The sequence below is a fragment of the Arachis hypogaea genome, chromosome 9, assembly GCF_003086295.3.
Source record: "Arachis hypogaea cultivar Tifrunner chromosome 9, arahy.Tifrunner.gnm2.J5K5, whole genome shotgun sequence".
NCBI lineage: Eukaryota > Viridiplantae > Streptophyta > Magnoliopsida > Fabales > Fabaceae > Arachis > Arachis hypogaea.
In genome coordinates, this window is record NC_092044.1 from 6,056,179 (window position 1) to 6,080,136 (window position 23,958).

Sequence of the window (23,958 nt, forward strand, 5' to 3'; positions counted from 1 at the left end):
AATCATATATCACTATCACCTGAAGTCTGAACCCATAGCACCTTCCTAACTCACCCTACCAAAACCTTAAGTTCTCCCTGCAACGGGTCTGCCGCGGTGCCGCCGCCGTCCGTGTTGTCGGCGCCTCTGCTTCCTCTATCGTAGTTCGGCGTCCTCCTTCCCCCTGTCGCCGTCCTCTCTGGATTCTCTCGAACTTGGAGCAGCTCGCCGCTGTGTCACCACTCGCTGTCGTCTCGCCAGGGGCCGTCCATGTCGCCGTCGAAGGTTAGCGGCACTGCCTTCACTTCTTCGGTTCTTCTCTTCCTTTTATGTCCTGTTGTTGATTTTTGAATGTGAAACTGTGACTGGGTTAATGTGAAACTGTGACTGTGACTGGGTTAATGTGGCCTTGTTGATTTTCGCCCAGCTCCTCCTCTTTGGCGTTATTGTCACCGCACCTGCAGCGGTGGCAATAACATAGTACCACTGCTTTCTTTTCCCGTTTCTCTGCTTCAAGAACCCTAGTCATCACCTCAGGTTCTCTCTTTGCTCTGCTTTCTAGTCTATTTTCTTTAATTAGTTAGTTACTTAGAATTTGCATGTTGTTAGTGGATTTAAGCGGTTAAGATAGGTTAGGATTAGTTTAGTAGATCTTTGTTAAGTTGCAAGTGTTGGATTATGGCCATTATGGATTGAATTCTGCTGAAGTCTGCTTGATTATGCTGAATTTCTGCATTGCACACCACATGCTTGGTTGAATGCCTATGTAATGTTTTGCATTTTATTTATGTGTTGTATCTACTATAAAGATTAAATTGCGAAAATGTTAGGCACACTGTTCTTGGATGAGGCACTTTTGGCTATATTTTGATGCTTGTTCAACTTACAATTCATTACCACATTGATTTTGTTTTGTTTTGTCAACACCTATAGGATTTCTATGTTCATGATTCTTGAATTTTGGGTGAATCCTCAATTTGTGTGCATTTAATTTGTTGTTTTCTGCAAGTAAAGAATCTTCACCGAGAGAATGTTATCTACTAAAAAAATGAAAATATATTACAACTTTGAGTATGTTTTATATTTTGTTCTGGAAAAGAAGGATGGTATTTCAAAATTTATATAGGTTCCAATGAATAACATGTTCTAATAGATAAAGTATATAATTAAATAAGTTCTTAATAAATTTGGTTTAGAATGATTTTGTTTCAAAAATATTTAATTACATCAAAATTATTGAATTTTATAAAAGTAAGAGATAGATTTATTTAACTTTTTTGTTTTGTTAAACTATGTTGTTTATTTCATTCATATGTTTATTTTTTACTTGGTGAGTTGAATCATTAGGAATTACTCATGTATTGGTCTTATTTTACTAAAGAGGCCATAATTATATCCCTTTTTTATTTATCGCGTATAAAATTGTCCACTATATATTGCTAGTAACACTTGATAAAATTTTGTTTTATTAATGAAGTTCGACTAAGCTTGGAAGATCTACAGACGGCTATAACTTTTGGAAAAAGAGGAAGGTAACTCTTGAGTCAAATTCTCTGTTTAATTGAATTGTATAAATAACATTTGTGTGTTGATGATGCATATAGGATCGGTTTAGGTGCAAATGTGCAATATGAAAATTTGCGATTGGGTAAAAAATAAAGTGTTGAAGTACAAAAATGGAAGAAACAGTATTACCCAACTAAGTTTCGACGTTAGTGATGTGTCTATTATTCCTATTGTATGTGTCTATTATACCAAATTGTTTGAACCATTTGAGTGCCATGATAGATAAAACTAGTGCAAGTTCATCCATCCAAAAAGACATGATGTATGGAAGTGATATTATAAGCATGACCCTATGGGTGAAAGGAAAAGATGCTGAGTACAACAACATTCTCGGCTTAGTAAAAAACATTGATCTTTCATCTAATAAATTGTTGGGGGAAATACTAATGGAAATCACAAACCTATCTGCTCTGATTTATTTGAACTTGTCCAAGAATGAGTTAAGTGGTCACAAAGTATTGGCAATATGGAGTCATTGGAATCCATTGATTTCTCTGGCAACCAACTCACAGGGGAGATCCCTCAAAGCATCACAAACTTGAACTTCCTGAACAAGCTAGACTTGTCCTACAATCACTTGGAGGGCAAAATCCCAACGGGCACTCAGTTGCAAAGCTTTGAAGCATCCGATTTCGTCGGCAACAATCTATGTGGTCCACCATTGCTGCTCAACTGTACCATGGACGGGGAAGTTCTTGATGATGATGCTAATGACAATGAAAAAGAGAGAAAGAATCATGGAGTGAAGTGGCTGTTTGTGAGTGTGGCTTTTCGATTTATAGTGGGATTTTGGGGATTTGTGGGTCCACTGTTCATATTCAAATCATGGATGTATGCCTATTACCATTTCCTTGACGATGTGTGGTACAAACTTCAATCATGTATGTGACTTTATGATGTTTTTCTGGTGCTTGGTTTTTCCTTTGTGTGCATGGAGTTTGTAATGTTTTCTTTTCATTCCTTTTTTTGTAATAGTGGAAATAAAAATAATATGCACTTGTCCTGCTTAGCTTGTTTAAATGTAATCCAGTTAGTATTGTTGTCCCTATAATAATAACACTTAATGCGAGTCAGATTTGGAAAAATCCAAGTACCATCTGGAAAGATGCACTTACGATCAAGGCACTTTGAATCCCTCTTTGTCTGAGTGAATATCTGAGTTATAGAAAATATTTTAGTTTTTTTTAAGAGTAAAAAAGAGAACTCAACCATTTAAACCAAAATCAGCACAATGGGTAGCATCTAAAGAAAGAAAAATGACATTAAACTCATAAGGATCTGTATATAAATCATATCTTTTAGCTTGAACTATTGAAATGATTGGTATTATGTAACTGTATGAACCAGCAATAACTGTTGGCAATCTGGTGGCTAAGACTTCAAGTGAATACAAGTCATAAAACTTTGGGCAGAAATATAATTCCATATGATCCTATGCAACACTGTATATCAGAGAGTAAAATCACAGTGAATACCGCTTGAATGAACAGAGATTACCCAAAGAAAACAAGTTGTCGATTAACAAGAGTAATTGGAATTAATAAGATACATTCAATACTCAGCAATATATTCCAGATTTCCAATGTTACTTTTCTCCCAAACTTGACTACAATTAAATCCGAGCGTAACCAACCACAGTAACACAACCATCCAGGTTTCTGCACTCAATAAAAATAAGACAACTTTATTTGTATATCTGACATGTAAAACTGTCCCATGGTTGCCACTTACCCAGCTTGAGTGAAAGTGGAGATTCAGCATTTGAACTCACATAACTTGCCATATTAACAGTGACCTCTCCAAGGATACTAGACCTTCATGGTCCCTGTTAAGCCACATCATAATTCAAACAAACTTCTAACTGATAAAGAAACATCTTAACTAAAAGTAGAGTATACACAATAGGAACAGCAAACAGCAATAGTATCAGCACCATGGCAACAATAAGTTTGAGGAGACATTCATCAATCTCCTTGGAAGAATTATCTCATGGAAACAATACAAATTCTGAAAAAGAATCTGACCACTGACAACTCCCATTTTGCACCAGCACCTTGCTTGACTTTGCAATAGCTTTACCACTTTCTACCGAAACAACAGAAACAAGCAGCTTCCCATCCCTTGGGTACCTACAAACAAGAGAATCAGTATTTGTTATTATTAACAGAACCATCTATTTCCTTTATTTCCCTGCACACTGAATTACTATTGAAAACAATTCTAAAATCAACATACAACTTTTTCAGCATTAAAATTTGGATAAAAAGAGTATAATTTTGGTGATTTAAACATTTTCCCCCTTGATTACAACTACTTTAGAACTTAAAGATAAGTCATCTTTGCTTACTTTTAACATGTCACTCCAGTCATTCAATATTATGATTTGTCCCACTGCTTAGTATTAAGTTATTAATAATGTGAACAAAAATATGTATGAACACTTGTTATTCATATCAAACCAACAACCCGATCTGCTACTTGCATTTGATAAAACATTCAAGTCTCAAGGATTCTATATTATACCTCAACAGAACAACTTCACTTTAGTTCACCTTAATTAATTATCATCCATTTCCAAAATACTAAACTTCTTCACATAATAAATTTCATCTTCTTTGATAAAATTCAACAAATAAAGCACTAGTTTTCGCTGTTTCTAAATTAGAAATAGGATCTAAGATTCTGAGACTTGCATTGCAAATTCCGCACCAAATGCATAATCAGTTCATCACCGCGGATCAACAATTGCGAACATACGAAGCGTATTAAGCTAACGTGAAAAAAAAACACAACAAATTTTCACAAACTATTGCATTAGCATTTATCAACGTAAATGGAAGAATAAGGGAAAAATAAAAATTAAATTAAATTACCTGAAGAGCCTTAAAATGAGAGAATCAGAACTCAAATCTTGTATCAGCTGCAGATTTCGAAGAAGCCTTGTTCTTACTCAACCGAAACATCCTCTTGTCTCTCTTCTGAATCACACTCGCGTTCATAATTGGTAACTGGTAAGGTTTCATGTGATTAATCGTAATGAATGGAATACAATACTTACCATTCCACGTTTCTTGGTGACTGCTTGTGCTTCGGTTCAAGGGTGTCGGAAGAGTATATGATCATTTATGTTCAACAACTACATGGATACGCAATATCATCAATTCACTTGCTAACTCTGTATGCACTTAACATATAACACCAAACAAGGAATGAATTCTAAAATTTCAGTTCAATTTGGTGTTAAGCAAGAACATTCACCAAGTGCATAACCAAAATTCAATCTCAATCATCATAAAAACTTATAGAAAACTGCACAATATGAGTTACAATGCCTAATGAAAACAAAATTTGAAGCCTATGATGATCAGACATAAGATTTAACTTTCAGGCAATTTATCGAACAGGTTGTATGCCAGATTCATAAACAGCAATTTCAGTTTAATGTAAGCATCAATCAACCCAAAAATTTCAACCAGCCAATACACATTCAGTCCAGAAACACAAATAATCAACTATCCTAAGTCTAACAAGATCAGTAAAAGCAGAATCAAAAGGCACTGAAATAAAAAAAAATAATTAGAAAAAAAAGAAACAGACACAGAGGATGGAATGGAACCTGCGTTGAGTGAAAAAAGAAGATAGCGTAAGGAGCGGAGGTAGTGTCGTAGCGGCACAGAGTTTCGCCGCCGCTGGTGGTTTTCACCGGAACTGGAAGGTGCAGACAGAGGTGGCGCCACGAACAGGGGTGTTGCGTACAGGAGGAAAGAAATGGAGAAATAGGGAAGAAAGAAAAGGAAGAAGGGAGGAGGGAGGGTTAGCGACGGTGGTCGCCGGCGATGGGAACGGACGGACGGACGGAAGGTTGGTGTGGAGGTCTGCGGGCTGGGCTGGGTTTCAGAGAAGAAGAGAAGAAAGAAAGAAGGTTGGACGGGCGTGGCTTCTCAGGGTCACAGGGTTTAACTCGCAGCAAATTATTTCACCATTTCACTGTTAAGCTTGAATTTGGGCTTGGACAGATGAGGGGTTAGGGTTAGAATTATTTTTTTATAGGGATTTAATTGTGTTTTTAAATTATTAGAGATAAATGTCTGTAAAATAAAAAATTAAGGATATATTTGTCTTTTTATAAAAAATTCAAATATAATTCGGTTTATATTGTGTAAATTGATCGGAACAAACCGAATCTAATAATTATAATACGGACAATTAGGTTTATTATCTTTTTTTAATAAACCGATTTTATTCTGAATTATTAAAAAATAGCTTATTAACCGGTTTAATAGAGATGTCCAATAATACTATGACACGTATAAACGTCTTTAAAAAAAGACGTTTTTTGTGTCTTTATGTAAGTGGCCTCCTAAAAACAAACTAAATTATAATACGAAAAGTAAGCTGCTCAAGAAATAGTAATTTTGTCAAGTATAATCAAAAGCTTAGCTAACATAATTGGACAACTTACCAGTAATCTTCGGAACCACGACGTAAATCCACTCTTTCTTTGGTTCTCTTTTCTCTGACTCTACGACAAGAATATAATTTCTTATGATCCCCCACATTTGATACATTATTAGTACGATAGGATAATTAACCATACAAACAATGCAAGGACGATATCAAACAACATACTGTGGTACAAAATTGACAACACATCATGATCAAAAACATCAATATGCGAAAATTTTTTATATCAAAATTTTGTCTATTCATAAATAGCATAACTTTTGCAAAGTGATGTATTAGTTTGGTAGCTTTGATATTTTCGAGGTCTAAAGAGTTTTTTATGTTAGTAATAAATCATTATTATCATTTGTGTGATTTAAATTTATTGAGAAAGTGAAACACTTGCTGCGCAACAACAAATGATAAGATGTCCATTTATAATTAGTAAAGAGCATATCTTATAGTGACTTTTGCATGATATATATCTATAAAATTGAAGTAAAGAAGCTTTGTGTAAGAGAAACAATAAAAAATTTTAGCCAGATTGTGCAGAAGAAATAAAAAGAAAATTCAAACACGTAGATAATTAATCAACTCTGTGTTTTCGTTCACTACCATTTTCTATATATATATATTCCAAAATCAATTTAGAATGATTTAGTTTTCGTTGTGGATCTCTAGACTAAACAATTGAGAATACAACAATAATGTGTGAAAACTACTGACATTAGTATTAGAATTTAGAAGCATTACCTCAACGTCATGAGATTCATAGTCCTCATGAGTGGCATCTGGACTAATCTCTCCATCATGATGGACATGGACATGCATCCAACGGATCCCACACCCCTTCATCACTACTTCCTCATTATCTTTTGTATTTGCATAGAACTCAAATTTAAGGATAGGATTACAAGTGGTGCCTTTTCTTCTTCTCTCTTTGATTGCTTCCGTTATCTTGTTGGAACCCTCTCCATCATACCATACTATCTTATGATCTGATACCATTTCCAATGGAATCTGATTGATGGGATAAGAACCGGTGAAGCGTGTTCTAGTGGCAGAAGTTGTGATCCATTCCCACTCGTTGCAACCCTTTCCCAAGTAGCATTTCCATCCAAATATCGCTTTTTTCTTGGCAAGGTTGCAAGATTGGTATTGAGAAATCAAGATGCAGCCAATAAGACAAGAAGAAATCTTGTGATCTGGAGCAACTTCAACAATGATCGAAGCTTCTCTAGAGCAGTAGTCAGGGAACCACTCATTAATTATGCTCTCTTTACTTGGTAAATAGTAGTGGAAGAGTCTTGCTTCATTATGCGGATATCCATCATTATTTGCCACAAGTTCTATCCTGGATTTCAAATCTTTCAAAACTGCTTCATATGCATCATCATCCAACTTTGTGCAGTTATGGAATCCAAACCATGCACGGTGTTTTTTGGGTGGTTCACTTGTTAAACTTGAGACTTCCTTCAAGGATTTGCAGTTTGTTGCTTTAACGCATATAATAGATGGGGGAAGTGGAGGTACATCTTGAAGCATTTTACAATCAATGATGAAAATATTTCTGAGCTGTTGAAGATTCTTAATGCTTTTTGGCAAACTTGTAATGACATGACAACTTTGCAGTTCTAATAGTTGTAATGATTGCAAGACATGAATGTTGTCTGGGAATTTAGACAACCTCTTACATTTGTAGAAAGTTAATACCTTGAGAGACAAGAAGGCAGGGGTGAGCAATATTCTACTTAACACGATGCATGTGTCGTCTTCGTGTTTTATTGGATCCATGAGTAGAATTTAGCGGGCAAGGTTTAGAGGAAGTTTCTGAAGAGAGTAACTGATGTTAAAAGCAAAGCACTGAAGATTTTTGAGATGCATAATAGTCGATGGCACTTCATTCAAAGCCGTTAATGATAAATGTAAGTTGATTTTGGAATGATCTCTCATAATGGGGATTGAGAACTCTTCCAAATTGGAGCAACCAGTGGCCCACAAGCGACGGAGAGAGAGAGAACAATAGTCACGGCAAAGCCTCTTTAGCGATGTGCAACAGCTCACATATACTTCTTCAATCTTGGGGAGAGAGAAAATAGATGGATCAACATTATCTTGTAAACTTTCACAACCCCAGAGTGATATTTCTTTGAGATTCGTGGCACCTGCTAAATTTGGACATTTTATCAAGCCTTTGCAGCCATAGAGGTCAATAATCTTCAAATTTGGTAGATTCTGTCAACCCCAACAAACATGCATGTTAACACATGAACATGACTAGTGGAGGAAAAAAGTGTTGTTTTATTGTTTAATGTGTTACCCTCTCACTTATTTTAATTTTATAAATTATTATACATCTAATATCAAATATTAAATGACAATTAAGTTTTTCATATTTTCAGAATAATTGACTATATTTTTTAATAAATTTTTTTCTTCTCTGATCTTATTCTTACACCTGTATAAAAAAGTGTTTCCAGCTAATCAATACAATTAAGTATTTTTAGAGTATATCTAAAATGAGCACAATAATTATGTATTTATTAGATGTGTCATATTTATATAGATTATTAAATTTTATTAGATGAAAATTAAAGATTAATATAAAAAAAAGAACATTAATAGATTTTAATAAATACAAAATATCTTAGTACATAAATAAATATTTTAAATAATAATATTTTAATATACAATAATTTAAATAACAATAGAATCTTTTATTCTTAAATAATTAAATATAAAATATATAAATACAAAAAATATGATGAGTATTCTTTTTTCATTAAGATTAACTATTATACAAGAAATTTTTATAATCTTAAAAAATTATATTAAAATAATATTTTAAAGAACATAAAAATATAAAATAATTAAAATTTTATCTTATATTATTTGACAAATAATTAAATTATTATATTCAAAATTTTAATTACGTAAGTTTGATTAGTTTAAATTTTACTAATATAAGTAAATATATAATGTGATATGCATGTATGTAGTATTATATTATTTATTTTATTTTTTTAAATATATTAAAAATTAAAAAAATAATATTTTCATATATTATATATAATATTTTAAATAAATTATATTTTTAAATTATTTTGAATGAAAAATTATGTTATATAATAATATCATTAACAACAGTAGTTAGTTAATAAATATTGAATATAATAATTTAATTATTTATCAAGTAATATAAAATAAAATTTTAATTATTTTATATTTTTTAATATTATAAAAAATTTTTGCATAATAATTAACTTAATGATTAAAAAATACTCATATATTTTATATTTATATATTTTATATTTAATTATTTAAGAATAAAAAATTTTGTGGACATTTAAAGTATTGTATATTAAAATATTATTATTTAAAGTATTTATTTATGTACTAAAATATTCTGTATTTATTAGAGTCCATCAATACTCTTTTTTTATATTAGTCTTTAATTTTTATCTAATAAAATCTAATGGTCTATATAAATGTGACACATCCAATAAACACATAACTATTATGGTCATTTTAGACGTACCCTTAGAATAATAGATAATCTATTCGAAAGTTAGAATATGAAACTTGATTTGATTAGTATTTAGTATATATATTGTTGGTTAATTCAAATTAAACATCATCTATATATACAATCATAAAGAGTGAAAAATCCGTTTGGGGCAAAAAATTTTCGAAGGTGAAAACCCTTTGATGTGGTTGATTATTACTTTTATTCTCTCTTTTTGACGAAGAAAGCATTGCATCATGACATATAGTAAATTAATATGATGTCGCAAAACAAGAAAAATGTTAAATGGCAAGAAAGTGAAGAAATTATTGTCTATTGAGGACCAATTATGTTCTTGTTTTAATTTAAAAAATTATAATGGCTATATATATAAATAATTATTGAGTGTAGTCTAATATTTATCTCTTTTATATATATGTCATTTGAATGTAAGTTATGTACTTCATTATTATTTCCTTCTCATAAAATACTCTTTGTTCTCTCATCAAAACTTATTTAATTATTCTATGATATTATAGTTATTTTTTTTGTAATAAAAATTTATTCTCAATGTTCTAAAATATTTTAATGTGATATTTTATTTTCACAAAAGTTTATATAGAAACAAATTCTCTTGAGTAAATGATGAAAATATGACTTTTTAAGAAATAATTAGCATGCAAGAATATTTTATAATATATAAAAATAAATTAATTTTACATAATAGAGTAAGTTTATAAATTATAAAATCTTGAAATAAACGCGCCATAGTTAATATTACTTATATCAAAACTACTATATTCTTTATTCTTTTAAAATTTCGCTTTTTATACTAACTAATTTCTATAATGTAATATATCAATCTTTATTTTAGTATCTAACAAAAGTATCAAAAAAGCATAAAGAGAAATATAAATATGATCCTATACCTGTGCTGTATCCCAAAGTTCTTCAATATTGCTACCTTGCATGGAAAGCTGAACAAGTTTTTGAGGCCAACAAATAGATGGCACAAAATTAAGTGGACATTTATTCCACTCAATATACCTTAACTCATTAGAAAGTTGAAAATCCTCTAGAAGCACTCTGTTCCGTTCAAGATCTATGTTGATATTTCCTCTTAAAGCAAGTAACCTTAATTTTGGCATCTTTCTTAATGCAATGATGATTATACGTGGATCTATTGTAATTTCATTCATATCCACAATCATGCTTTCAACTCCATGAACATCCTGCAAAATTGATCAGCATTGCAATACAACGTTAGTACTATGTTGCTGTAAGCAATATTTTGATATATACATACATTCTTCTTGAAGACCAAGCCATTAAAGCAAGATTCCCTTACCCTTTCATCTTGGAATATATTGCAGACTTCTTCCGTATTCCACAGTCTTATTTGTTGACCACCATTTTTGCTATATTCTTTATGAATGATTTTCCAACACATTTCCTGTATTAAGCTATGCATTTTTATGTATTTACAACCACCATTTGAATAAATACTTACAAGAGACTTGTCCGATAAGCCTTTTATCCCTATGTCTGCAAAGAAACCACAAGAATTTAATATTCTTGTTACCATCTCCATTTCATGCTCGTGAAAAAAGCACGCAATATCTAACAGGATGTTTTTTTCATCATCATCTAATGCATCATAACTCAATTTCAACATTTGCTGAATATCTGGATTGGGATACTTACGTAATTTTCTCAATGCACTATCCCATTCACTTTTTTCTTTGGTCCGAAGAAATGATCCCAAAATTTTTAATGCTAATGGTGTTCCTTTGGCATAATCTGCTACGACTCTTGTTGATAGCTCATAACAATCCTCTTTAGGATGAGAACCACTAAAGGCATTATGGCTAAAAACTTTAAGAGAGTCCTCAAAATTCATTTCCGTCACTTCATGGATTTCTTCGACTCCTCCACTTGTAAGCACATTTCTATCTCTTGTTGTCAAAATGATTCTACTATCAGAACTCAGACAATTACAAAACAGTTGAATTAAATCAACTGCAATTTGTGAATTAGTCACATCATCTAGTACAACAAAGACCTTTCTATGCTTGATTTTACGGATAATACTAGAGTGTATTACTCGAATATTATCGATACGAAGATCTTGATTTAACAATTGAGAAAGAAGTTTAGCACAGATGTGATTAAGACCTTTTCCTTCTAATTTTTTTGAAAAGGTTAAAAAGCATTGACCTTCGTATTCTGAAAAACACTCATGAAAAAGAGTAGTAGTAATGGTTGTCTTGCCAATACCAGCCATACCCCAAATTCCAATCACAAGAACATTCTCTGACTTAAATTTCAATAAGGATTTAACAGAAGTATAATTTCTGTTACAAATAAAAGGGCTTTTGAGGTCATCTCTAAAACCATTGTTATTCAGATTTGGAAAAATTGCTTCCACAATTTCATCAATCAACTTTGCTTCTTGCCTAGCATGACAAGTAAAAATTACATTAGCAATAAAACAATAAACACATAACCAGATAAAAGGTGAAAATGGGTACATATATTTCCTTATTAGCATCTCAAATGTATCTTGAATGATAATTGATTTCAATGCAAAATTAATCAATCATTATATGTTGGTTAGAAGGCAAGATATCAAGCCTATGTGTTGGAATTGTTACGTTAGACCAAATTCTAGATGACCAAAATCTCACTAGATTTTTCTTTTCCTGGGGTATAATATTAAAGATATTTATAAATTATTTTGGAATTAATAATTTGAAGATATTTATTAGTATTTATTTATTTATTATTTTATTTATTTAATAATTTGCTTCTTTTTGTGAAAACTAATCTTTTCATTTTAAAATAAAAACAACCATATTAAAAATAACAAATAAAATTTGATAATGCTTAAAATTGTGTAAGAAGAAAAAAATTTCCTTAAGCAATGAATTTGCGTAATTAATATTATTCACGAATATTACAATTTTAGAGTGTTATTGACTAATATAAATTATATCCTAAAACTTTTATAAAGTAATTTTAGTAGAAAATAAAATACAAATATAATTAAGCTCGATAAACTACTAAAATAATAGTTGAAAATTTTCTATTGCTGACAAAAGTAATCCCAAAAGATAAGAATGACAAATAAACTCTCAAAAAATTAAAAAAATCAACAAAAATAACTAGTTTTTAAATACACTTTTAAAAAAAATTAGAGATCAAATTTTAAAATAATTTTTTGTAATATTATATATTAAAAAAATAAAATATTTTCATATTTAAAATTTGTTAAATTTATCTCAAGCAAATTTTTTAAAAATCATTTTATTGTGAATGAGCAAGTTCTTTTGAAAAAAGAAATTAGAGATCAAATTTTTTTATATACACTTTTTAAATAATTATTCAAATGTTTTCACAAAAATTCAGATCAAATGAATAATTTATTTGTTAATTATAAATTTTTTTGCTATACTTATAAAATATATATGTATTGATATTTATTTTTATCGTATTTTTAAATTATTTAATAACTTATTTATTTGTCGTTTGTATTTTTAATAGTTATTTTTGTACGTGATAAACTTTTTGATACTATTTTAATAATTTATTAAAATAAGTGATAAAAACAATATTTAATATATTTGTATTAATAAAAAGAGTTACTTGACAACAAATCAATTCATGACACACAAACCTATCTTAATAGTTACTGTCGTATGTGAAAATTAGGCTTTATGTGATAACATATTAATTATTTTTTAAGTAATAATAATAATAATAATAATAATAATAATAATAATAATAATAATAATAACTTACCTGATAAAACAATTAAATTTATAGTAATATTATATACGAAAATATTAAAATTAATATTAATTTGTAAATTTAGACTATAAAGTTAGTTGCTGAATATATATATATATATATATATATATATATATATATATATATATATATATATATATATATAGACACACACACACGCCATGAGTTAATCGTTAATAAGTAAGTGATAGATTCTATAAAATTATGAATATAATTACAAAAGATTATATTGTTTAAGGTATATTGAAGCAATATTTGTTAAATATAATAAAACAAATTTAAGTACTAAATAAATGCCTTAAACCCTAAAACTTTAACTTTGACCGAAAGTCTTACACCTTAATTTTTTTATAAATGAATAATTAAATAATATTGTATATATAATTTATAAAATATATTAAAATGAAAAAATAATTAAATAATATTGTATTTATAGTCAAGAATAGTAATTATAATTAATACTTATTCATTATAAATTGGATATTGTTAGAAGGGAGACAAATGGATAATAATTAATCAATAATCACTATAATTAATTAATTGTCTAAAGGGTATAAATCATTTTGTTTCATATACTTTTCCTTATAATTAATCAATGATATTAATTGTATGTCGGTTTATCAGAATGTTATTCAGCATTTGACTACTCTAAATTTTTGTTACAGTAATATTGGATAAACACACAAAAAATAATTAGAATTTATAATAATTAATAAATATTAAATAGGATAATTTTTTATTATATTTAATTAATTTATTTTGTTATTAAATATTTTTATTTTTGTTAAATTAAACCCAAATATATTAAGATAATCTTTTGATGAAATAGTTTTTTCAGAAGAGAAAGAAAAAGTGTATAAATTTATTTTAAAATATTAATAAAAATAAAATAGAATTATACTACGTGTACATCAAAATTAGCTACTAAAATCAGCTACTAATATAAAATATATGTTGAAATATAAATATATTATAAAAATAAATTAAACCACACATATATTTATACACAAATACATTAATATCTGACTTTAATGACTGATTTTAGTGTATAAATAATATTTCTCAATAAAAATAACATATTTTTGTAGATAGATATCTAAGAGTAAATTTTCATTTCCTTTTCATCATAACATACACCAGTATATTATTGATTTTTAAAACTTAAGAAGGTTAAGGCCCTTCACCTGTGGTGATCGCAAGTGAAGCCAGAGAGATTCGAAGCTTCAGTGAGTGCCGTCCTCCATTGGTGCACATGTTTACGGTTGGAGGATCTCTCATGCTCATCAAATGCTCTGCGGTAACTTCCACTCTGCTTGCGAACGTGTGTGGGCTCTATCTTATAGAACACTGGAATCACAATAACTTGTTCATTCTTTTTCTTGCACTCCATGATCTCAACCAGCTCTCTCAAGCACCAGCTAGAGGAAGCATAGTTTTCAGAGAAGATAATAACAAACAACTTTGAGTCTCTGAAGGCTTCAACAAGTTCGTTCCAGACGACACCTCCTTTCGGGATTCTATAATCTATGAAGGTCTCAATCTGATTTCTGAGAAGAGCAGAATGAAGATGGCTGGTAAAACTGTTACGCGTGTCCTCGCCTCTGAAACTGATAAAAACATCATATCGAGTAGTAAGAGGTGAGAAAGAAGAAGAAGAAGCAAGGGGAAGTGCCATATGTTCAGCACAGTTAATTGGGATTTAAGTAGTGAGTTAATTAGAGAAAGAAATGGTCCTCTATTCAGGTATATATAATTATACTTGAAACACTCATCATCATCAAGTAGTTACCCAGTGGCTTCCCTCTCTTGGTCTAAGCTCTTCATCAAGTCTTGCCTGTAAAGCTCTTTATAATAAATTAAAAAGATTATAAAAAAGTATTTTTAAAAATATTTAAAATAAGAGCTAATATATACTTATCAAAATTTTAAAATTTAATATAATTTTATATATTAATAAATATTTAAATTTAATCTTTATCAATATATTTATATTTATTATAATTTATTTAAATTTTAAAATTATTTTATTAAATATAATTATTATTACTTATATTTATTAAAAATTATTTTTAATTTTATTTATTAAATATAAATATTACCATATTTAAAATATTATCTTTTAAAATTTGATTTTGATATATTAATTTTAAAAATAAATATTTTGCCAAACCAATTATAAATGGACGCTATATATAGATAATTATAGTTTGTAGTTTATTTGCTACATACCACAAGCATTAAGGCATTTTTTTTGTTGTTTTAATAGATTAACAATTAATTAGTCATGAATCAGAATTTTGTATAAAAATTTATTGTGGACAAATAAATTATTATATTTAGAAGATAAAATTCGAATTTTTAATATTTATTTAAATAACCTAATGAATTAACTATTAGAATAATCTAAATGAGTTTTATCAACAGAATATTAATATATAGTATTGATTTTAATTATCTAAAGCAGATTTTGTCCTTTTAATTATTAGTTATCATTAAGTTAACTAGGGGTGAAAACAGAGTAAATCAGACTAGACTTTATTTTTAATAGATTTGACTTGTTATATATTTAATTAATTTAGCATGCAGTCTATTATAGATTTTTTTTAAGTACTAATAAATTTGGTTTGACTTAAACATGTTAAAAGACTTAAAAAAAATTTATAAAAATAAAAATATTATTTAAAAAACTATTTTTCAATAAATATATTTATATATATAATATATTATATTTAATATTTATAAAAATTTTTAAATTTTAAAATATTTAAAATATATAAAATTATTTATAATTAAATATAATAAATTTAAAATATTTTATAATTTTATTAATAATAAAAAAAATATTTATATATGTAATTATCTATTAATAAACTCAGACAACAGATTAATAAAATTAATTAATGAGTCTGAATTTAGTTTATTAATATAATAAAACTTTTATAAAAATTTGAATCTATATCTATTTTATAATAGACCAAACTAAATACAAACCAAAGTACAAACTCCTATAAAACCGTGTTACCTTTTTCCACCCCCTACAACTAACCTACTCTTGTATTTGTACATTTCAATCCCATAATTTGTTCTCAGATATCAGTTATTATATTTGATCCAAAACTAACACGGTCGTGTGACTATAACACTAGGGACAAATCAACAAATTGTTTTTTTCATGAATAATATGCAAATTAGTTGGGCATTGCTTACATCATTATCAACTAATACACGTCTTCTAAATCAGTTATTTATTCTCGTTTTGTCGCTATTACTTCTTTCCTAACAACAGGGTTAATTGATAATGAGTTAGTTGAGCTCTATATAAGCCAATCTGAGCTCAAACTTGGCCTAGTAAAATTGAGCTTAATTTAGTGGAATCTAATTCGTAGATGTTAGAATATAATTAGAATTAATTAGTATTAATTAATATATTTAAATATTTATTATAAGAAATTACGTTTTTATTATTACGATTTTCTTAGTACTTATAAATATCTTTTTATATTATATTATTCTAGATAACTTGAATAGACAACTTGAACACATTCAATAATAACAAATCTTTTCTCCAATTTAGTCTCTTGTTTCTAACATGGTATCAGAGTCATGATATCCTCCTTGAAGAGAATAGGTTGTTTTCCTTGCAGTGAAATCACCGTAGTTTTTGTATTTTTTTTATGTCATTCTTCTTTCTCTTTTGTCACTCCTTTGATGCTTTTTCACCTCACCGACTAGTCTATTTTCTCTGTGATGAGTTTGGAAAACTCTAATTTAATTTTGATGATGAACAAATATTATTTAAATAATTAATTACAAAATTATTAATTTGATTTTCATCAAACATATGTTAATTAATAATTTTGTGATGCAGGTTTTTAATTGGGCCGAAAATAAAATTCTGATGCAAGCCCAATTATATTCAGCTTTGGTTTGATGCAAGAATATATGATGAGTATGGCTGAATTGATTATTATGTTACTTGGGCCAAATTGATCCATTATGGTTACAAGCCCAAGTTAAACATACTTTGCTATTTGCCCAATGCATGATCCGAAAAATAACTCATCAAGAAAGCAAATGTTATTATTTGCCATATGAATGATGGATGAAATAATTCATTTATTGGGCCAAATTAAATGTTGTTGCAACTAAGCCCAATTTTAAATTTGATGAAAGTTCCTCATGCATGATCCGAAACCAATGAAAAGAAAAGAAAGCAAAATTGCTTCCAACGGATCCAAACATTTCACCATGTGATAGATTCCAAATTTCATTAAATTGTCATTTATTGCATGGAAACTATGAGAGAGAAAAAGGCACTTGATTTGATTGTAGCACTTATTGCTACACGTTACTCAGCAAGGAAAGAATCATTTCATTTAATCTCATTCTCTTTCCTAATTCAATGCTTTTCAAATTTCTCTCTTCTCTCTCTATTTGCTTCTCTTCTTCGGTCATTACACAGTAAACAATGGAGACTTTGAGCTATCAAAAACAAGATAAGGCAAGCTACAAGGCCATTTCAATGATGGCAAGAAAACATAAAAAATGTAATGGCTAAGATCTTCAACCATGAATGGTAAGATATGGTGATAAGATCTTGGCTTCTTCATACCAAAAATGGTAGAAGGAGATTCGGCCAGCATGGAGGAGATTCTTGGAGGGATTGCTTGTCTCTGATTCTGCTCAACCACCACAGGAAGTAGCTAGAGTGGCGAAGTGATGGAGGAGGCAGAAATTGGAGCAGATGAAGCCATCATCATCATGAAGCATCAAGGGACATAAATCCATCTTGGAGAGCAAGCCAAGGATGGAGCACTCGGATTGATGAAGAGTGATGACCAAGGAAGAACTAGAGGTATTTGCATGTTGGATTTTGCATGGGTTACCTCTTCTCTCTCTCTGGCCGAAGCGGTTTTAATTTGAAAGAAGAAGAAGTTAAGCTTGGGTGTTGGTTTCAACTATGGAGGCTTCTCCCTTCTATAAAAAGGGTGAACAGCCACAGTTTAAAGCAAGGAGTTAGAAGTAACCAGTGAGAGTGCAAGGCACATGATTCTCAGAGCTACCTAAGCTTACAGATTTTCTTCTCCTTCAATGTATTCTGTTTTGTATTTTTCTATTTAATTTTGTCATGTCTTGAGTCTCATGAAAAAAGGCAAACAGTGAGGTTTGTATGAAAAAGTCATAGAGCGAAAAAAGACAGAGAGTGCAAAATTAAAAGAAAAAGCCATAGATGTCCATAGAGTTCCTTTGTTCATCTATGTTGTGTTTCATGATTCTGTGGGAATCTCCTTGTAAGTTGGGTTAGCACTTTACAGTTTGTAATCAGGAATATTATAGTGAAATTCCATCATTGTTGTGATGGAGACTGGATGTAGGCTGCACTGCACTTAGCAGCTGAACCAGGATATATCTGGGTGTAATTTTCTCTCTCTTCTACTCCATTTCTGTTTCTGCTGCACAGGAGCTAAAACCAAAAATATCTCGTGCCAAGTGACGAGACAAAAATAAAAGTCTCGTGGCTAGGGACGAGACAAAAACAAAAAGTCTCCTCAAAGACCAGAAAGTGTAATAAAAAAAGGGGCTAAGATTCAACCCCCCTTCTCTTAGCCACTGAAAACCATCAATTGGTATTAGAGCTTGGTCTCAAAGAGATCAAGCTTTGCAGCTTGGAGAAAAGATCCAAATGACAGAAAGCAATGGCTCTAATCTGGTGTCCTACAACCTTACAGAAGGACAGTCAAGCAACAAACCGCCTCTTTTCAATGGGAAAAATTACACCTATTGGAAGGAGAGAATGAAGATCTTTGTGCAAGCAGTAGACTACAGACTTCGGAAGATCATCCTGGAGGGTCCTCAATTTCCAACTAACACAAGTGCTGAAGGAGTAGTTACTCTTAAACCAGAAGCAAGCTAGACCGAGGAAGATAGAAAGAAGGTGGAGCTAAATGCCAAGGCTGTAAATCTTCTTAATTGTGCTATCAGCTTCGAGGAGTACCAACGGGTATCACAATGTACAACGACAAAGGAAATCTGGGACAAACTGCAAATCACTCATGAAGGAACCACCATTGTAAAGAAGACTCGGACAAATATGTTGAACAGAGAGTATGAAATGTTTGCAATGAAGGAAGGAGAGTCTATTGATGAACTGTTTGAAAGATTCAACATCATCATTGTTGGCTTAGATGCTCTGGGAATAACATATCCTGATTTTGTGCTAGTGAGAAGAGTGTTGAGATGTCTCACAAAAGAGTGAGAAACAAAAGTTTTAATTATTTCTGAGAGCAGTAGTCTTGATTCCATGACATGTGATAATTTGAGAGGAAATCTTTTTGCTTTTGAAAAACACTCATTTAAAAAATGATTCAAAAAGGAAAGGAATTGCTTTTTCATCTGTGACTAACCCTCTGGATGATGAATCCAGTGATAACTCCTCTGAAAATGAGTTTGTGTTGTGATAAACCCCATTTTGACGGTTTATCTTGCATTGATTTTAAGAGCTTTTAATACCTTTTACCCTCATTTATCCATTGAATTAGCATAGTTTTGTGATTGTCTCCTTATTTGTGCTTAGATGTGAAAACATGCTTTTTAGGACTTAAAATAGCTAAATCTAATTCTCCTTGATTCTATTAGATGCCTTGATATGTTTGTTAGTGATTTCAGATTGAAAAGGCTAGGAATGGATCAAAGGAGTGAAGAGGGAAAGCATGCAAAGTGGAGAAATCATGAAAAGTCAAAGAAGTTGAACTCGCCCATGGACGCGCGCGCGCACCTGGCGCTTGCGCGCACCTGCGAATTACCCCATGGACGCGTACGCGTGCTGTGCGCGTACGCGTCGGTGCTGATATATGATTTTTTAATGAATTCACAACCAACGAATTCTGAAGGGTTGTGGGACCCAATTGCAACCAACTTTGGCGCCAAAGATGCTATTTAAAGCCAAGGATTGAAGAGAAAGGGGGATTCCAATCATTCACACTCATTAGGATTAGTTTAGAAGTAGTTTCTAGAGAGAGAAGCTCTCACTTCTCTCTAGAATTAGGATTAGGATTAGGATTATGATTAGTTCTTAGATCTAGGTTTTAATCTTTGCTTTCTTCTACTTCTACCTTTCAATTCCTTGTTGTTAGATTCATCTTCTTCTATTCTTTTGTTGTAATTTCCTTTATGTTGTTTCTTACATTTTGTTGTAGATCTAGTATTGTTCCTTCTACATTCTTCCAATTCAATAAGAGGTAATTCATAATAATTGTGTCTTCTTTGCTTTTCTATTGTTGATCTCTTGTTTTTGTAGTTATAGATTCCTTTAATTCTTGCATTTAATAATGTTTACTTCTATTGCACTTTATGTGTTTGTTGAAATGTCTCTTTTAGTTTTAGTGTAGATTTTGTTCCTCTTGGCCTAGGTAGAGTAATTAGTGACACTTGAGTTATCTAATTCCTTTGTTGATTGGTAATTGGAGAGATTGCTAATTGGTTTGGAGTGCACTAAAGCTAGTCTTTCCTTGGGAGTTGGCTAGGACTTGTGGCTCAAGTCAATTCATCCACTTGACTTTCCTTTATTTAGTAAGGGTTAACTAAGTGGTAGCAATGAACAATTCTCATCACAATTGAGAAGGATAACTAGGATAGGACTTCTAATTTTCATACCTTGCCAAGAGCCTTTTATAGTTGTTAGTTTATTTTCATTGCCATTTACTTTTCATGCTTCTTATCCAAAACCCCAAAATAACTCAAACCAATAACAAAGCACTTTATTGTAATTCCTAGGGAGAACAACCCGAGGTTTGAATACTTTGGTTTATAAATTTAGGGGTTTGTTTTAGTGACAAACAACTTTTTGTATGAAAGGATTATTGCTTGGTTTAGAAACTATACTTCGACGAGATTTTATTTGAGAAATTCTAAACCGTCAAAAATCCAATCATCATGTTGTTTGCCAAAAAATTTAGGAAAATGGTGAAATTCAAAGGCAAAGGCGGCAGCTCAAGGAAAATAAAGAAAGACCTTAGCAAAGTAACTTGTTACAATTGCAAGGAAATGGGACATGTCAAATCTGATTGTCCCAAGTTAAAGAAGGAGGAGAAGCCAAAAAGAGGTAAGAAGAAGGGGCTGATGGCTTCATGGGAAGATTTGGAAAATGACTCAGATGATGATGATGAGAAATCCGTAACCAAGTCACAACCATGTCTCATGGCAGATCACATAGATCAGGTAGTCTTTCATAACCCTAACACTGAAGATCTTCATCTTATGATAGACCACCTTTCTGAAAAAATAAGATGTTTTCTGCTTGATAACCAAGATCTTGAACAACAAATTATCATTCTTAAAGCTGAAAATAGTTTTCTTAAAGATAAAGTAAGGGAGGCCAAAACTGCTTGTGATATTGTAGAAGAAAATAAGCAATTGAAAGCTCAACTTAGAAGTTGTGAAAGTGATCATTTGGTAGTTGCATATGTACACTGTTTTAAGGAAAATGAAGAGTTGCTAAAAAAGGTTAGAAGCCTTGAAAATGACTTAGCCAAGTTCACTCAAAGTTTTGAAAATTTAAATCAAATATTGGCTAGTCAAAAACCACTCTTTGATAAAGCTGGTTTGGGGTTTTACAAATCTGATGAGAAACCTTCCTTTGAAAATAGAGCTTCATCTTCTAATGACACAAGGTTTCAAGATCCCACCTACTTTAACAAAACAACAACTCCAAGATTTTGTAGGCTATGCAACCGAAACGGTCATTTTCCCATTCAATGTTTTTTTGGTGAAAGAATGATTGGTGATAAAGTTTACAAAATTATTTTTGAATATAATGGTTTGGGACATAGGAGATGGTTTAACGTGAAAGGATCCAAGAAGATTTGGATACCTAAGGTCACTTAAGCTTATTTTGTAGGTATGTCTAACATCCAAGAAGAAGGAAAATATGTGGTACATGGATAGCAGATGTTCTAGGCACATGACTGGAAAGACAACCTTCTTCATAAAGCTTGATGAGTATGATAGAGGACTTGTCCCTTTTGGTGATGATGGTAAAGGAAAGATAGTGGCTGTTGGTAAAGTTGGTAAAAGCTTTTCTTCTTGTATAAATGATGTTCTTCTTGTAAATGGTTTGAAACATAATTTACTTAGTGTAAGCCAACTGTGTGATTTAGGTTTTGAAGTTATTTTTAGAAAATTTGTGTGTTTGGTTGTTTGTGAAAAAACTGGGGATATTTTGTTTGAAGTTAAAAGATGCAACAATGTGTATGGATTAACTCTTGAGGACTTGAAAGAACAAAATGTAACATGTTTTACTTCTCTTGAATATGAAAAATGGCTATGGCATAGAAAGTTGGGTCATGCTAGCATGTACTAAATTTCTAAGTTAGTAAAGAAAAATTTGGTTAGAGGAATTTCCAAAATCAAATTTGATAAAGATCTTACTTGTGATGCTTGTCAATTAGGCAAATAAGTTAAATCCTCTTTTAAGCCAAAAGATGGAATTTCAACCAAAATGCCATTAGAGATGTTACACATTGATCTTTTTAGTCCAACAAGAACTCAAAGTTTAGGAGGTAAACACTATGGTTTAGTGGTAGTGGATGATTACTCTAGATTTAGTTGTGTACTTTTTCTTGCTCATAAAAATGATGCTTTTCATGCTTTCTCAACCCTTTGCAAGAAAATTCAAAATGAAAAAGATTTAAAAGTGGCCCATTTGAGAAGTGATCACGGAAAGGAATTTGAAAACCAAGACTTTGAAAAATTCTGTGATGACTTTGGAATTACTCATAATTTTTCATGCCCTAGAACACCTCAACAAAATGGGGTTGTTGAAAGAAGGAATAGAAACCTTCAAGAGATTACTAGGGCTATGTTATGTGAGAATGGTGTTCTTAAATTTCTATGGGCTGAAGCTGTAAATACAATATGTTATATTTTGAATAGGACAATAATTAGAAAAGGGTTGAAAAGAACTCCTTATGAACTATGGAAAGGAACCCCTCCAAATCTTAAGTATTTTCATGTTTTTGGATGCAAATGTTTTGTGCTTAACAACAAAGAAAAACTTGGTAAGTTTGATCCAAAATCTTATGAAGGAATGTTTGTTGGATACTCCACCACTAGCAAGGCCTATAGGATTTACCTTAAAGAACAGAGGACCATAGAGGAATCCATACATGTTACTTTTTGTGATTCTAATTTAATTCCCAGTACTGTGATAAATAATGATTCAGATTGTGAAGGAGCTGGAACAAGCAAAGAGAATCCCAAGTCTGCCCAAATTTAAGAATCTACCAGTCCAGTTTTGTCTCGTCAAATTGGAGGAGACATTTCCATTTTGTCTTCTCAGCCAGCACGAGAAACTGAAACAGTGAGACCAACAGAAGCTCATCAAAGCTCAACACCACAAAGGAAGCCTATAGAATGGAAGTCTATAAGGGGTTATCCTCATGACTTCATCATTGGTGATCCCTCCCAAGGAGTGACAACAAGATCCTCAACCAAAAGACAATCCGAACCAAGCAACTTTGTACTCTTGTCACAAATGGAGTCCAACAATGTCAAACAAGCTCTTGAAGATCCATCATGGGTGAAAGCCATGCAAGAGGAGCTTGCTCAATTCGACAAGAATGAGGTTTGGATACTAGTACCTCATCCGGATGGTAAGA

The 23,958-nt window shown here is 30.8% G+C and overlaps 2 protein-coding genes across 18 annotated transcripts; one reads left to right on the forward strand and one right to left on the reverse strand.

Moving 5' to 3' along the window:
- The first annotated feature begins 2,011 nt into the window (after positions 1–2,011).
- On the forward strand, positions 2,012–2,696 carry LOC114924420 (receptor-like protein EIX2). Its single transcript, XM_029288969.1, has 2 exons — positions 2,012–2,426; positions 2,620–2,696. Exons 1-2 carry the CDS (start codon positions 2,012–2,014, stop codon positions 2,694–2,696), a joined length of 492 nt encoding a protein of 163 aa, XP_029144802.1.
- A 342-nt stretch (positions 2,697–3,038) lies between these two features.
- LOC112710123 (disease resistance protein RUN1) lies at positions 3,039–15,122 on the reverse strand. Of its 17 annotated transcripts, none has more exons than XM_072202364.1 (10): positions 14,488–15,112; positions 11,198–11,949; positions 10,842–11,038; positions 10,423–10,725; positions 6,742–8,153; positions 6,008–6,067; positions 4,604–4,681; positions 4,419–4,523; positions 3,570–3,674; positions 3,039–3,370 (listed from the first exon to the last, which is right to left on the reverse strand). In XM_072202364.1, the coding sequence occupies exons 1-5, from the start codon at positions 14,976–14,978 to the stop codon at positions 8,049–8,051; spliced, it is 1,848 nt and encodes a 615-aa protein (XP_072058465.1). In that variant the 5' UTR covers positions 14,979–15,112; the 3' UTR covers positions 3,039–3,370; positions 3,570–3,674; positions 4,419–4,523; positions 4,604–4,681; positions 6,008–6,067; positions 6,742–8,048. The 17 variants fall into 17 exon arrangements, with proteins under 17 accessions (XP_072058465.1, XP_072058457.1, XP_072058463.1 ...); XM_072202356.1 differs by having other exon boundaries at positions 6,742–8,223; XM_072202362.1 differs by having other exon boundaries at positions 3,479–3,674; positions 4,419–4,681; positions 6,008–6,061.
- Positions 15,123–23,958: the final 8,836 nt, after the last annotated feature.